The sequence below is a fragment of the Nelumbo lutea genome, chromosome 1 (genome assembly GCF_056320005.1).
Source record: "Nelumbo lutea isolate HS-2025 chromosome 1, American lotus-T2T, whole genome shotgun sequence".
Lineage (NCBI taxonomy): Eukaryota > Viridiplantae > Streptophyta > Magnoliopsida > Proteales > Nelumbonaceae > Nelumbo > Nelumbo lutea.
Genome location: NC_142684.1, coordinates 173360415 through 173376620, shown reverse-complemented (window position 1 = coordinate 173376620; position 16206 = coordinate 173360415). Strand labels below are relative to the sequence as shown.

The following is a 16206-nucleotide window of genomic DNA, read 5'->3' as shown; positions in this document are numbered from 1 at the left end:
TATGAGAGAACCCCAGTCGAGGGAGGAGGTTACAGGAGGCCTTATCAACTAAACGAAATCACATTTGCGCCTGACAGAGGGTGCCACACAGACGCCCCACATGCATATTTCAGCGTGCATCGGAAACATCTACCACTGACAGTTTTGGGGGATGTTCCCAATCCGTGCGAAAATGTGCATGTGGGGGCGTTTGTGGGTGCAGATGTGAATTTCTTAGCCTCTGTTTGATTTGTGGGATGGGATGGGATGAGAAATTGTGAAGTTGTTAAAAGTGGACTACAGAGCAAATCACACCATACTCTCATTTACCTCTGCGTCAGGGGAGGATCTGTTTTCTCTCTCTCTCTCTCTCTCCATTAATCTCTTTAGTTCAGTTTCTACTTTCTTCTGCCTCTTCCCTCTCTTCTCTCTGCCACTTTTTAAACTTTTAAAACAAAATGCTTTCTACGGCAACTCTCCTCCGCCAGTTTCCACATCTTCCAGTCGCACGAGCTTCTCCTTCAACAGATACGCCGGCGGTTTCCTCTGGTGAGTTTCCACTTTCTACGCTATATATCTTATGAACCATCACCTGGTACAAGTTCAGATTTCTGGGGACAAAATCAGATAATCTCCACGGCAGTTAAATGCTTTTTATTACTGATCCAGTTGGTAAAGGTAAAAAGAAACGAACGTCAAGATTGGTCGTTTTTCTCTAGAATCTATATCCTTCTGGATTACAGTTGTAACTTCTAAGACAAAAAAAAAAAAAAAAGGCGAGCTATTTTTCTGGTGAATTATTGAGATTCATGTTTTTAGCCGGGGAATTAATGGTGAACACTGCATAACCTCTTCTAAGTTTCCGGTTAACTTTGCTCTAACTGCTACAGAGTGATCGAATGAATGAGTCTAAAATGATATAGTGGCCGGCCGTATTGTAATTTTTCACATCAAACTTACTTTCTAGTTTCTGCTATAAATCAATGAGTGTCCGTCCGTTAATTATTCTTCTTTGAAGGTGTATGGTCTATGATCAGGACTACGAATGAAAGGAATAACCTTGGACTCTTCCATTCCATACTTGGCGCCAAATCCAAATCTCCCACGCAAGGTAACAAACATTTGATTATAGTTCCGGATGCCAGATAGATTCGTACTTATGCACATATATATGCGTACGTCCTTTCCTGCAAATGCATACGTATACGGAAAAACTTTAGTTGTTGCTGTTGGGCCCCAACAGCCAAAGACCAAAGTTAACCCTACGTATACACAACACACATGATACGCTAGCTAGCTGGATAATCCATGATCGTTTGGGCAGTTTACGCGGAGGTTTCTAAACATGGCTCAGCAGTGATAGAGTGGCCAGAGACTGTCAACAGTGACGAAGAAGGGGAAGCTCATAACGTAATTTCACTTGTCGATTATTGCTTTCTTTTTTATCTTCACTGGTTTATCCAACTAAACTAATGGAGTTTCGTCTATGCTGACCAAGGTTTTGATTTCGAAAGAGATAGCGGAGAGGGTGGATTCCATTAAATCAATGTTGAATTCAATGGAGGATGGAGAAATTAGTATCTCGGCCTACGACACTGCATGGGTGGCTCTAGTCGAAGATATTCATGGAAGTGGTGTTCCTCAGTTCCCGTCTAGCCTTGGGTGGATCGTCGAAAATCAGCTCCCAGATGGTTCTTGGGGTGACCTTGGGATGTTCTCTGCTCACGATCGGATACTAAACACTTTGGCTTGTGTGGTTGCATTGAAATCATGGAACGTATACCCAGAGAGATGGGAGAAAGGTATGACAAAATTAACTAAATACTGGTTCATCATCAGTTGTACGTATTATCAGTTTATCAATTGAAAGTGATCATGAATTAATTAAGATGGGTTTTGCTTTGGCTTAATAGGAATGTTATTCATTCGGGAGAACGTGTGCATGCTCGAAACTGAAAATGCAGAGAACATGCCGATAGGCTTTGAAATTGCTTTCCCTTCTCTTATTGAAATTGCTAAAAATCTGGATTTGCAAATTCCAGATGATTCTGCTTTCATGCAAGAGATATATACCAAGCGGAATCTAAAGCTCACTAGGTAATTAACTTGACACTCTCCGAGTAATGGTTTGTAAAAATTCGTATAATCGAAGGTGAAAATTAATGGAGTATGTTATTTGTCTTTGTTATATATATACATACTTTGTGAGTTATTGCAGGGAGAAGACTGAAGAGATTTTTTTTTCTTTTTTTTTTTTATATATAGATTAATATAATAATTAATTGTGTGATCTATATATATAGGATACCGAAGGACATGATGCACTTAGTTCCCACAACTCTCCTCCATAGCTTGGAAGGCATGCATGGGATGGAATGGGAGAAGCTTCTCAAGCTTCAGTGCTCAGATGGGTCATTCCTCTTTTCGCCATCCTCGACAGCCTTTGCCCTTATGCAGACTAAAGATGAAAATTGCCTACAATATCTCAACAAAGTCGTCCAGAGATTCAATGGAGGAGGTAAAATATCTCTTCTGCCTCCACGATTAATTAGAAAGCTTTCCGTTCTAATTAATTACATCTTCACTTTTTTATTTTAGCTTCATATATATATATGCTCAGCTACTAACAAGATATATACGGTTTTGTTTTTTCTCAGTGCCTAATGTCTATCCTGTCGACTTGTTTGAACATATTTGGGCTGTTGATCGGTTGGACCGCCTCGGCATTTCTAGATATTTCCAATCAGAAATTAAAGAATGCCTCAATTATGTCTACAGGTGTCGTTGTTTAATGCTCAGTTCAGATTTTTACCTTAAAATATTATTTGACTGAAACATTATTCCTCCCACTTTAACGCTCAAATCCCAATGAAAACATTAGATATTGGAAGGAGGATGGGATTTGTTGGGCACGAAATTCAAGGGTACATGATATTGATGACACAGCTATGGGGTTCAGGCTCCTAAGGTTGCATGGCTATGATGTCTCCGCTGGTAATTAATAATTACCATGCTCGAATAATATCAAATTATATATAGATAATAATATACTACTAAGTAAGATTCATCGCCGCATGCAGATTCATTTCGGCAATTCGAGAAAGGCGGGGAGTTCTTCTGCTTTGCAGGACAATCGAACCAGGCAGTCACAGGAATTTTTAACCTCTACCGGGCGTCTCAGGTGTTGTTCCCCGGAGAGAAGATCCTAGAAGATGCCAAGACGTTTTCATTCAGGTTTCTAAAAGAAAAGCTGGCTGCCAATCAACTTCTAGATAAATGGATAATAACCAAGGACTTGCCTGGTGAGGTATATATAAATTAAATTAAAATAATAAAGCCAACTTTGTACTATAATTAATTCTACTTTCATTCAGGATTTTGTCAAACAGAAATAATGGGTTGCACGTCCAAATTATTAGGTGGGCCATGCTGTCGACATACCATGGTACGCCAGCCTACCCAGACTGGAGTCTAGGTATTATATAGAGCAATATGGTGGGGACGATGATGTATGGATCGGGAAAACACTGTACAGGTTCTGATCTCTTTCCGGCAGCATATATAGATTTTCTATTTTTTCCCCTGGATTCTACGTTTGACCTGGTTATTCGATCTGATCGACTTCGTCATTATTTTCCCGGTTGATTAATTTTATTCAGGATGCCTTTAGTTAATAACAATGACTATCTTGAGCTAGCAAAAATAGACTACAATCATTGCCAAGCATTGCATCAGCTGGAATGGATCAGTTTTCAGAAGTAAGCTAAGAGACTTACAGTGGTTCCTTGATTATATATATATATATATTGCGTATATGAGAAATAGTTAGTTATTAAAGTATCCCATCATGCAGGTGGTACACAGAGTATAATCTTGGAGAGTTCGGGGTGAGCAGGGAGACACTTGTCCAAGCCTATTTTGTGGCAGCAGCAAGCATTTTCGAGCCTGAACGATGGACTGAGCGTCTTGCATGGGCTCGGACAGGAGTCCTAGTCAAGGCAGTCTGCTTGTACTTAGGGAAGCAAGCTGATCAAGAATGGAGAGACTTCGTTGATGGTTTCAACAGCAGTAGTAATAATTGTGATAACACACCTAAAAGCAACACAAGGTTAGAAACTATATTCAGACTCTGGTGGTTGTTAGTTCTAACTTATAAAACGGTTTCTCAGCAGAAAATCTCTGAAAATTCATCACGACACTGGTTGAAGGTTTCATTATTTACTCCATGTGACTATGTGAGAGAGAATCCTCACCCAGGAATCGCACAAGTTGTGAGCTCCGGCATTCAGGCAACGTCTATATATGCCGCTGTTCTCTAGATGCCACTTCCATCTCCCATTCTATCTGCCTGGCGACTGAGTCTGCGATTCAGTCCCGGTTTATGCCACCTTTGTAGTTCTTTCGCATTGCAACAAGCAAGCCTCGGCAGCTTTCCGAGAATAACCAAATGCGAAAAAGAAGGAGAGAGAGAGAGAGAGAGAGAGAGAGAGAGAGAGAGAGGTAAAAGAAATTGAAGGCAAGAAACTTGTTAATTCTTCAGACCAAACATAATAGATACAAAGAAGGAAGAAGGCTTATATATTAAGCGTGGTGTTGTTGCGAATTTAGAGATAGGAAACACGGCAGAAGCTGCACCAAGTCTTTTGCTTCGAAAGACTTGTGCAGAGGGTTCTGGTTGCCGAAGCTCACAATCGGTGGTTCCCCGGTCAGGATTCTGTCTTACAAAAGAGTAGAGAATATTGGAGCCTTCAACATCAACACTTGTTATGTGTAATCCAGCCGTTAACTCTTACTCCGTTAAGTGTGGTGAAAAAGGATTAGGATTGGAGGGTCCAGCTAATTAAGTGCTGGACCCGAGGGTCTAGCAGATGCATCATGCATGCTCATTGTTTGGTGTTTTGCAACACACCACAGCACGCTAGATCCCATGATTCTTATTTACAGGAGGGGTTGATCCTTATTCACTGTGGATGTCAAAGCCCCCATACCGGTATCTTCAAAACAGTGAGGTGTTTTGGACCTGTTATGCATCCTGAAAAACTGTTTCCCCCTCCCTCTTCAAAAGGAGCAGAAGCTTTTCCCCTAATGCCTCCTTGTGCTAGCTCATCATAATCATCTTCTTCTGAGCATCATATATCCAAACCTTATACATGAACCAATCCTGTGATGACAACACAAAATTTTGAAGCGTTCATCTATATGTAGCACTCTTCATTTGTTCTAATTAAGTTTCACTAACCAAACCACCAATACTAGCTACCACCAGAGAGAGAGATAGAGGATCCATCATCCACCCACTGAAAGGACAGGCCAGAGATATATGTCTTCTCTATTATGGGAATTAGTGGTCTCATTTTTCAAAAGTGGGTTTCATTTGTCGAGAGAAATGAAAGGAGCTTTTGGAGAAAAAAAAAAGGTTGTATTTGTTTGGTTTTATGCAGGAGGTGGGGTTCGAAGAGGACAGCAGAGGGACTCATTAGGGCCCTGCTCCAAACCCTCAATCGGCTTTCATTGGACTCACTGATGGCGCACGGCATACACATCTGCCACTACTTACAACGAGCTGTGAGTACTCTATACTTGAACTACATCTCAAACCACCAACAACAATGACAAGGGAAGCTTTTTATATATACTCTCTCTGCATTATTGATGTTAACGCGTGGCGTGCGAGTGCGTGTGCGTGGCGTGTGCGTGTGCGTGTGCGTGTGCGTGTGCGAGAGTGAGAAAGAGATCTGCCGTACCGTTTTCCTCTGTCCTTGCTATTAACAAAGTTTTGATGGGTACAGTGGGGCAGGTGGCTGCTGACATGGTGGGAGGAAAAACAACAAGAAGAAGATAGGCAGCATGAAAGAGAGGCAGAGCTACTGGTACTCAGCATAAACCTCTGTGCCGGCCGTTGCATCTCGGAGGAGCTGTTGTCCCATCCCCACTATGCTCGTGTCCTCCAACTCACCAACAGATTGTTCCACCACTTGAGTCGTTTCCGGGAATGCAAGGTGAGAATTATGAATGAGCAGAGTGTGGCACAGAAAGGAGCTATCCATGACAAACAAAAACCCACTCCAAATAGATCTCTATCTATATATCTTCTCTTATTGCTGCACAAACAAGTAGGGATGTGGCTTTATTTGTTCTAATCCAAATTTTCTTTAATTTGCACTCTGCGCTATCAGGATGATTAATTCTCTTCTCAAAATGAAAAAGCACTCGCTGTTGTTGGCTGAATTTGGTTCCCATTTCACATGCATGCATGCATGCATGACATGAAATGGGACATCTTTCCCAGACGACAATTGCAGCTGGAAATAGATATGGGTCATCCCCACTCAAAATTAAGTGGGAAGACAATTGGACATGTCTGATCCCGTTGTATTTTTCTTACACATTTTCTCCCGAGTCAACGTGCATGTAAGAGAACACCTCTCACAGACCCAACGGAAGTGCAAGAGAAAACTCATCAAACCCCGGCCCATAACTAATATTTAAGGGATGGAATTAATAATGGAACTTTATGGGTCCCTCCCAATACATGTAGAGAGAGAGAGAGAGAGAGAGAGAGAGAGAGAGAGAGAGTAATTTTATAATTACAAACGTCTTTCCATGGACATTATTACACGAATTACTTGTCTACTCTTTTTGTTTTCCATCTGAAATAGAACCATTTCATTAATTTTAGTTTTGACAGCCTTCATCTCAATTAAGTTTACTTCATTCTAGTGGGATGGATTCACTTGAGGTTGTTCAGGAAAGTAGTAAATCAGTTCATTTTCAACACATGCATCTTTGAATGACTTCATTCTATTATTTCATAACTTCATTAAAAAAAAATGGGTCTTCTCTCTTCTGAATTTGGGTAGCTGATGGAGCTATGCTTGAAATGAGAAAAGAAAAAAAAAAAAAGGATAGCAATAATATATGGAATATTGCAGTGACCAATCGATGCTCAATATATCTTATATTATGTTACTAATTTGTTAATTTTTTTCCCAACTTCCTTTGGTAATCAGGTGAAGGAAAAGGAGAGCAATAATATTCCAAATATGAGAAGCACCACCACCCCCCTCGAGATAGAATCAGACATGCAAGAACTAGTCCAATGTGTACTCAGGCCCTCTGATGGCATTGATCCTGCGATCAAGCAAACATTCCTCACTGTTGCCAAGGGCTACTACTACACTGCCTACTGTCCACAGGACATGATCAACCGCCACATAGCCAAGGTACTCTTTGAGAGAATAAATTGATGATCTATTTTATATATATTTGCTTCTTTTTCTACAAATAAAAAATAAATAAATTGAAGAATAACCATTTATGGGCATGCATGATGTAGTGGGTTTCCAAAGATTTATTTTAACAATAAAGCAAACAGAAAAGAGAATATAAGCGGGGGTCTTGGAGGGGTGAAGTGAGGTGCATGTTACAGCTCTTGAGAGAATTGAAATAGTAGAAGAAGAAATAAGATACTGGAGGCTGTTTGTCGTGTCGTGGTATATGTGGAAATGGCAGACAACCCCCACAAGAGAAATACGGCCCTTCTTTCCAATATTACCATCAACGACAGAGGAAAGTGGAGACTGGACTGGAGTACTGGCCCAGTAGTCCTCCCTCATCTACATGTACGTTTAGTAATCTAATGACAAAGACAATGGAGCTAGAGACGCTGAAGGGCTAATATAATTCATCAACACACAACTATAACTTTCCAAGGGTACGTACGTTGCCTAATATATATTGTGGCAATATATTATGAAGGAACCACCTCTAAATTTGGGGGAGGTCTACCAGATTTTCTACCATTATAAGAACCCCTTTTACAATTAATGAAATCATTTCTTTTCCATTGTCATTGCTTCTTTTTTCTTAGTGAAATTTATTCCCGCCTGCCTATGACTCACTAGCTGAGATGGTCACTCGGTGTCCCCCAAATTTAGATGTGCAGGGTCACACCTACATAATTGAAGGTTCTCCATGTGGAATGGTAAATGAACCCCAGATGCACCCAGTAATATCAAAAAAGAAAAAGTCAAATTTGTTTCTTGTCCTCGAGGAGGTTGGGAATGAGTATTTCCAATTCTATTTCTATACACGCCACAAGTTTCTGGTAATGAAAACACCAAGGAAGCTTGGTGGAACGCCATTCAAATGGGTTTGTTTATTGCATTTGTTAAAGGATAATCACTTAAATGTTGCATCAATTATAGTCCATTAACTTCCCAAACCTAGTTTTAGAAGGAACTAGCCTTGTTTTAGAAGGAAGTAATCCTTTTGCTTATGTAATCTATATCTATATTATATTATATACCACCTCAGTGCTTGCACCAACCAAAGCTCATTTCTAAACATCGACTTGGGTTCTAAGTTGGCGGTTGATGGCACTTTTCAGACCTCTTAAATCTGAAAATATTATGCCACCTACATTTGGGTTGAGTCTGATTTTCAGATCTGAAACCCAATTTCAGATCTAAGTGCTTAACGTGCTAAGAGGCAATTCAGAAGTGGGCGAAAGACAAAAGAGTCCCCACAAAAATTTGAAATGAACTGTAAAATTTTAAGATCTTTTTTACTTTTTGTCTATTTTTTTAATTTATGTTAAAATTTTCGTTATTTTTCAAAATTAAAAAGAAAATGGTTTGGCTTGATTTGTCGGTCTGTGAGCCGTGCTGGGCTGACCCCCAAAGTATCCTAGGGGAGGGAAGTACTGCCCAACTTGGCCTGCGGATCGACATAGCACGGGCCACATGCGGGCCAAGCCATGCCGGCCCAACACAACCCAATTTACACCTCTGGAGAAATCGACTATCCAGAGAGAATTCACATCTACGCCCCACAAACGTCCCACAACATATCCCAACTGTGTCTTGGGAACATCTCCCACTGACAACTTTGGGAGATGTTTCCAATGCACGCTAAGATGTGCATGTGGGGCACAGATGTGATCTCGTCCAGTAAAGCTATTTTGGCATTTCAAAAGTGATTGTGCGCGATTTGGATGCACCTAGTTGGACGACAGCTCGGACGTCGATTACTGAACGAGACGGGCAGACTGCAAGAAAATAGATCAAAGAATCCGTGGTGGCAAACCCGATGGGGTCGTTCTAATGCTTAAATTAGTATTCTTGTTGTGGTTGCAAGATAAAAGCTTGGAAGTAAGAGAGCTAGAGTACACTTAACCGCGTGCACCTAGGTCTTGGGAGTCTGTGCCCTTATATAGTAGAGTGTCATGGGTTTCATGAAATGTTTCTAGGATCCACTCCCGTGTTATCAGGAGTTTGTTCCGCATCAAATAGTAGTTATCATGTCTTCAGATAATGCTCATCGTGCTCGCCCGAATCGAGCAGGTTGAGGGTAAAGTCGACGGTTGTGAGGCATGATCCCATAGGTGTCGAAGATAGCTGGTGGGCTTCTAGAAGTTTGCTACGCATCACCTCGGTAGGTTGGGCTGTCCCAAGCTGCTCCTACCTCGGTCATAGCCGAGGTGGTGGGGAGCGTTGAGTCATCATCTTGCTGTCGGATCGTGTCCACGTGTCCCTTGTTCAATAGGTTGGGCTGAATCAGACCGCGTTAATTGCCCCCCACTCCCCGTGCCAAGGGGTCCTCTTTTCTTCCCATATTTCGTGCATTAGAGTGCTCGAGGTCGCGCATCCATCTCCAGGTCGTTGTTACGTGCCCATGTATCCGAGGTCACCCAATTTCCTCTCCAGTCTTCAATGAGTTTGCCTTGTCCTTGCTTTTCCCCTTTTTGCTCGCTTGTTCTTAGTTTCAGTCATGTCTAGCATTAGTACGAGCAACTTGTTTGATCAAACTAGTGAGTTAGAGGGCGCCGAGGTGGGGACCTCGGCACCCGTCGAAGAACCAAATCTAGGCAAAGTGAGCACTATGTCGCGTGACCCCAACTACGGTGCGTTCGGGGAGATGCAACTTGGTAGGAGCGCCAAGCTTTTGGGGAAGAAACTTCCACCTCTCATCGAGGTCGGGGGTTAGATAGCTTTGGTCCTTCAGTTATAACAACTAACAGACTTGTCATGTTGGCAGCTCGCTATAGGTTCCCAAACGATCTTGTACTTAGCATTCCTTTAGGTCAACATCCTTGGGATCACGGTCACGACGAGATTGTGGTGTTTGGGGATCGGGTTGTTGCCAGGCTATGTTTCCCCCTTCATCCTTTCATCATTGAGGTAGTCGATTTCTTTGATATTACTATAGACCAGCTCCACCCAAACTCGCCCTCTTCCACGTCTATAACTGACCTCTGAGCCTTGACATCTTTAGTTCGACCTACTCCATTAAAAAGAACTCCGCCTATGTTCTGGCCAAGAACAGGCGTAGTTACTATGTATCCTTGGTTTGGGTACAAGATTCTACACGGGGCTCCTAATAAGGTTTCGGCCTAGAAGAGATGTTAGTTCGTGGTTAGTAATACCACGGGGTGGCCTTTCCCAACACTCTGGTGGTCAGCCATACAAGACCCCGACATTAGGTTGGACCAGGAGATAATGACAGTAATCTACTCTTGGAAGCAGCTCGACCTATAGATGGCAGACTTCTTGGCTGAAGAGAAGCTCATAGGAGCTGGGCTGAGCCCTCCCGGTAGGTTGTCACCTGGGTGTATATGCCCGGTCTTCTTTTGGTTCGACTTTAATTTGCCTAACTGTTCTGTGTTGCCTTCTAAAGTAACCATGGACGATATTCCCACATGTGACCTGTCCAAGAACATGAGGAGGGTCCAAGAAGGCCCATCCCCGAGACTCCACCACCGTGCATACCACTACCCCTCCTATCATTGATTCTCCTACTACCGAGGACCCTCTAGTGTTCAACCTAGTTGAGGAGGACCATGATGCGGTTCCCCATTCTACTTTCCCAGGAGATTCCAGAGCCCGAGCTCCAGGCTACCCACAGGTCATCTCTTCTATAAAGGGCCCCGAGGACCAGCCAAGCATCATGAACCCGAAATGCAGTTTCCACAAGAGCAAAGAAGCAGTTTAACCCAAGGAGATCGTTCACTTCTCCGAACTGTTGATCGGTAAGCTCAGGCAGAGGGCAACTAGTCACTGCATGGTGGTACATTCCTACACTTTGGTCATCATTCTCTATATTCTCTTTCAGTACTGAGACTTCGTCATCTTTCTTTTGATAGGTAAACTCTATGATCCGTGCTCTGGTTCAACAGTCCGATCGGCATTTTTCAAGGGCCTTGGAAGCCGAGAGTTCCTCTGTGCACTCTCAACTTGAGCTCAACAAGGCCTTGGGTCAAATCCATAAGTTGGAAAAGGATGCTCGAGCTAAAAAAGGCCTAATCGAGCACCTGATGTGGGAGAAGGAGGATTTGAAGAACAAGAAAGCGGACCTCGAGAAGGAGAAGGAGAATTTGATAGCTATTCTGCAAGAGTGCGAGGCGATCCATGACAAGGCAATCAAGGAGGTCGGGTCCAAAGCCTTCGAGGCTTACAAGAATTCGAAGGAGCTTCGGGAGATGAGAACTAAGATTGGCTCGTCTTCCTACCGAAAGGGCTTCAAACTGAGCAGGTGGCTGACTCGGCATGAGTACCTTGACATTGATCTTAGTGTTGCCAGCACACTCTGGGACACTCGTGAGATGGCCGAAGAGGCGGTGAAGGACCCAAACTCAGAGGAGGGAAGTGACAACGAGGAGACCACTGAAGGGGATGTTGAAGATGCCGAAGACGCTGTTGTCGAGGACGCCATGGAGACCGACCAGCCTGAGGATGTTGTTGGTGGGGGCGAGGAGTCCCAAATGACTGATTCATCTTGCCTCTTTTCTTGGACCTTTTGTACATATACGATTTCCCAATCCTTCGAGCTTGGTTTAAGTATCTGAACTCTTTTTTTTTTTTTGCAATGGGATGTAACCAAACTTATCTTCAATGAAATCTCTCTCTTTTTATGTGTAGAAATCTAGATGTTTGACAAAAAAATTTCAAGTTTGGGTTCTTTGAAGTGCCGAACTGAAAAGTTAGGTGTGAGTAGGAATAACCCAATATTAATGTAAGCCAAGGTGCGGACAATTTAGGGTATATTCCCGACCTATTCTCAACACCGATGAGGCTACACACAAACTGACTCTTGGTTTGCCCATGCCAGAGAGGCGATTAGGTCTTGTCTTGCCCATGGAAAAGAAGCGATTGGGCATTTTTTTTGGCCCATGCCGAAGAGGCGACTAGGTATTCGTTTGGTGCCTAGGTCTTTGTCAACTCAACACCTTGGCCCTTAGGCCTTGGGAGCACTCATAGTCCACTCTTCATATCTGATGAAGGAAGATTTGGCCCGACCTTGCAAATCATGCCACGTGGCAAAAAACAAGTAGCTCGGCACTTAAAAGAGCGTACCGAGGGTACAAACACCAAAGGGAAGAGACCAGCGGTCCGAACTCCCTACAAGGTGCCCAAACTCCCTACTTAGAGTTCGAACACCCTACAAGGTGCCCGAACTCCCTACTTAGAGTTCGAACTCCCTACAAGGTGCCCGAACTCCCTACTTAGAGCTCGAACTCCCTACGAGGAGCCCGAACTCCCTGCAAGGTGCCCGAACTCCATACTTAGAGTTCGAACTCCCTACGAGGAGCCCGAACTCTCCCTTTGGCCCCGTCACACAAAGCAGAGACTCGAACTGGCCCGTCTTATGACAGTTCGGAACGTCCCCCCTTATCCGAACTCAAGACCGCCTCACGCACTGCTCCAGGCACTTTGCTTCCAAAGCGTTGAACTGGACGAACCACACCGTACCTGACACCGAAGGAGTCCGTATCCAAGGGCAGCGCACCCGACTGACTTGGGATCTGACGCTTGACGGCCTCACTACAAACGGCCACCTGCCACCGTCACTTCCAGTTACAGAGACGGCTCCAACAAAAAGAGCAGTGACGGTTCTTCCCCAGCAGATGCGAGGACGCCCGAACTGGCAGAAGCCTGGAAATACTCATTCCCGACCTGACAGGAGTCTAGGAGTGAGTGCGCGAGGTGGTTATAAAAGGCTTTCCACTCCCCCAAAGAGGAGGTATGCAAACTTTGCGTTATCTGGTTTTATCTTGCCTTTGAAGGATTCTAACTTAAGCTTCGAAGCCTATACACCGGGTTCCCCCCGGAGCTTCCTCATCTCCTCTGTTTCAGGTTCCCTGCTATTCAGTTCAGAAGCAAGGTCATTGACAGCTAAGATCGGCCGGATCGCGCATCATCAATTGGTGTCGTCTGTGGGAACACTTCAAAAAGCCTCCCTCCAAACTTCCATAACCCCTTTTCTTCAAAAAACCCAACACTCATGGCCTCCTCCAGCAACGCCGGACGTGGCACGGAGACAAACACCACCGGGGAACAACTTCAAGTCCCCGTGGTGTGCGTTGGACACTTCACCATCCGCCTTTCGGTGGATGGGATCCCCAGCTTGAATGCACCACAAGCAGTGGCGCCCGTAAACCTTCCTGCCACAAGCATCCCCTTTCCTCCCCCTATTGAGACAACATTTACTAAACCGACTGTCGTCCCCCTGGCAGCCAGCCAAAACCGGTTGGATGACCTGATGCAGTGCATGCGGGCAAAGCAAGCCCAAATGCAACAGTTCCAGCAACATCAGCTTCACCAGCACCAAGTGCTGCACAACATCTCCCAGTATCACTATCAACAGTAGTTCCCCCAACTGGCACTGAACCAACCACTACTTCCACCTCGCCACCCCGCTCCGAGGCCGGTCAAGGCCTCCCCGCAGGATGGACGCACCCACCAAGGAAAGGCCTCCTGGCCCCAGAACCCCCCTAACAACCAGGCCTCGTCCCCAGGCCGAAGAGAAAAAGATCATCCCCGCCTCGCAGCTCGCAGGCGGGTCGGGAACCTCGCCCGCGAGATCGGCACCTCGGCGCTCCAAGCCCGAGTTCCCGCTCACGGAAAACCGATTCGGCGCCCTGGCGGCAGACTACCAGCATTCCGGGCCCATCGAGCTCGGCAACATGGAGGCCAGCAGCGCCAGTACAAGGCCCACTCAACAACGAAGGCGCCGACGAAGTTGCCGAACTGCCACCCGTGTCTTGTCAGAGCTCAGAGGCAAAGAAGAGACGAGCTCAGACGAGGTAGGAGCTACCCCGATTCCCTCGGTTCCTTCCCCCCTCGCATCGGAACTCCTAGCGGTCCCCTTACCTAGAAATTTCAAGCTCCCACCTCTGGACAAGTACGACGGGTCCTTCGACCCCAACGACCACGTTGACGCTTTCCAGTCCCAAATGCACCTCGCCAGGGCCAGCGAATCGTGCATGTGCGTGGCCTTCACCACCACCTTCAGGGGGGTAGCCCGCACTTGGTACAGGAACCTGGCCCCCGGGTCGATAAAGTGTTGGGCCCAGTTCGTGCAGGTCTTCACCGCACACTTTGTCACCAGCAAACGGTGCCCCAGAACAAAGGAAAGCATCTCCGGAGTAGTCCAAAGGGAAGGAGAATCCATCCGGGGCTACATCAAGCGATTCAATGAAGCATGCTTGCAGATATCGCGGTTGGACCCCGCGGTGCAGCTCGCGGCGGCCAAAAGAGGGGTAACGCACAAAGAGTTCAAATGGCACATGGTAGCTAACCAGCCCGCAACCGTGGCCGAATTCCTCAAGCTCGCGGACAAGTTCATGTGGACAGAGGAAGAAATCAACCAACGAACCGAAGGCGGGAACGAGAAAAGAAAGAGGGAAGGTGAGCCCTCCAACCCAGTCGACAGGAAAAACCCAGCCCAGGAGCCGAAGCCGAACCAGTCGTTCCGAGCTCCCCTAGCAGTTCGGACGGATTACATGCCGTTAAACACAAGGCGGACCAAGATCTTAATGACGATCCAGGACGCCCCATACGTGAAGTGGCCACCTCGCCTAAAGAGAAATCCGAACGAGAGAAATAAGAATTTGTATTGTAGTTTCCATAGAGACCATGGTCATATTACCGAGCAGTGTAATAATCTCCGAGACGAGATAGAGAGGCTCATCCGTCGAGGATACTTGAGAAACTTTGTACAGCACAACAATAATAACAATAAGGCAGGTCGGCAAGGGGAGCACGAAAAGAATGCCCCCGAGTCTAGCAGCAGACCTGCCGACCGTTGCAGCGACAGCCACCGGAAGAGAGGCCAGTTCGGGGAACCATCCATGTAATTGTGGGAGGTTCGGTGGTAGCAGGGTGTACCTCGGCAGCGGCCCGGACTTCAGTTCGCAAAGTGGCCCTCGAGGAACGGAACCCCCCAAAGAGACCAAAAACTGAAGAACCAATCTTCTTCACGAAGGACGACGTGCGAGGGGTCCGCTACCCCCATGATGACGCGCTTGTCATTAAACTAAGGATCAGCGACTTCGAGGTCAAACGCGTACTCGTAGATTTGGGCAGCTCAGCGGACATCCTCTTTAAATCAGCATTTGACCAGCTACAGTTACAGAGGAGCGAGCTGAAGCCCGCAAACACTCCCCCGGTGTGTTTCAGCGGAGAGGAAGTCAGGCCCCTCGGAAAAATAACAGTACCTGTGGAAGTCGGCACATGGCCTTGTGCGGTCAAACTCAACCATGATTTCCTGGTGGTCGCGACCCCCTCCCCATACAATGCCATAATAGGGCGGCAGATCACGCATATCCTACGGGCGGTGGTCTCCACCTACTATTTGGCCATGAAGTTCCCTACGGACTTCGGTGTGGGGGTAGCGTGGGGCGACCAGCTCGAGTCCCGCAAGTGTTATGTTGCCGCCCTGAAGGGAAAAACCAAGGCGACCGACGACCTCGAACTAGAGCGGCCTGCGGAACAAGGTAAGGAATGAGCTTCGCCCACAGAGGAAACGGTCGCAATCCCGACTTCGGCTACGGACCCAGCTCGCACACTTCAGATCGGTGCTTCCGTCGAGGAACCCCTACGAACCGAACTGGTGAGTTTTTTACTTCAAAATTTAGATATTTTTGCCTGGTCCGCGGCTGACATGCCTGGCATTAGCCCCAGCCTGATAACTCACAAACTTAATACTGACCCTGTAGTCAGACCCGTTAGACAGAAGAAACACAACTTAGCCCCAGAACGCTGGAGGGCGATCGACGAGGAGGTCGAGAAGCTCCTCGCAGCAGACTTCATAAGGGAAGTCCATTACCCGAGCTGGGTGGCTAACCCGGTGCTGGTAAAAAAGGCGAACGGCAAGTGACGCATGTGCGTCGACTACACCGACCTGAACCGAGCTTGCCCGAAAGATTGCTTCCCCCTCCCCAGAATT

At 45.9% G+C, this 16206-nt stretch overlaps 1 protein-coding gene across 2 annotated transcripts in view; it reads left to right on the top strand.

The window, feature by feature from the left end:
- The first annotated feature begins 243 nt into the window (after positions 1-243).
- The window catches only part of LOC148879260 (ent-copalyl diphosphate synthase 1-like), a 28898-nt gene continuing 12935 nt past the window's right edge, over positions 244-16206 (top strand). The window contains exons 1-16 of one of the 2 annotated variants that reach the window (XM_088960744.1): positions 244-528; positions 998-1090; positions 1304-1389; positions 1478-1781; positions 1893-2076; positions 2283-2497; positions 2637-2757; positions 2861-2973; positions 3060-3286; positions 3399-3514; positions 3639-3737; positions 3833-4087; positions 5421-5544; positions 5769-5978; positions 6990-7202; positions 11123-11855. In XM_088960744.1, coding sequence (XP_088816870.1) covers positions 438-528; positions 998-1090; positions 1304-1389; positions 1478-1781; positions 1893-2076; positions 2283-2497; positions 2637-2757; positions 2861-2973; positions 3060-3286; positions 3399-3514; positions 3639-3737; positions 3833-4087; positions 5421-5544; positions 5769-5978; positions 6990-7202; positions 11123-11824 — 3153 coding nt within the window. In that variant the 5' untranslated portion in view covers positions 244-437 and the 3' untranslated portion in view covers positions 11825-11855. Of the gene's footprint in view, positions 529-997; positions 1091-1303; positions 1390-1477; positions 1782-1892; positions 2077-2282; positions 2498-2636; positions 2758-2860; positions 2974-3059; positions 3287-3398; positions 3515-3638; positions 3738-3832; positions 4088-5420; positions 5545-5768; positions 5979-6989; positions 7203-11122; positions 11856-16206 lie in introns of those variants that run through there. The other variant, XM_088960745.1, reaches the window with a different exon arrangement.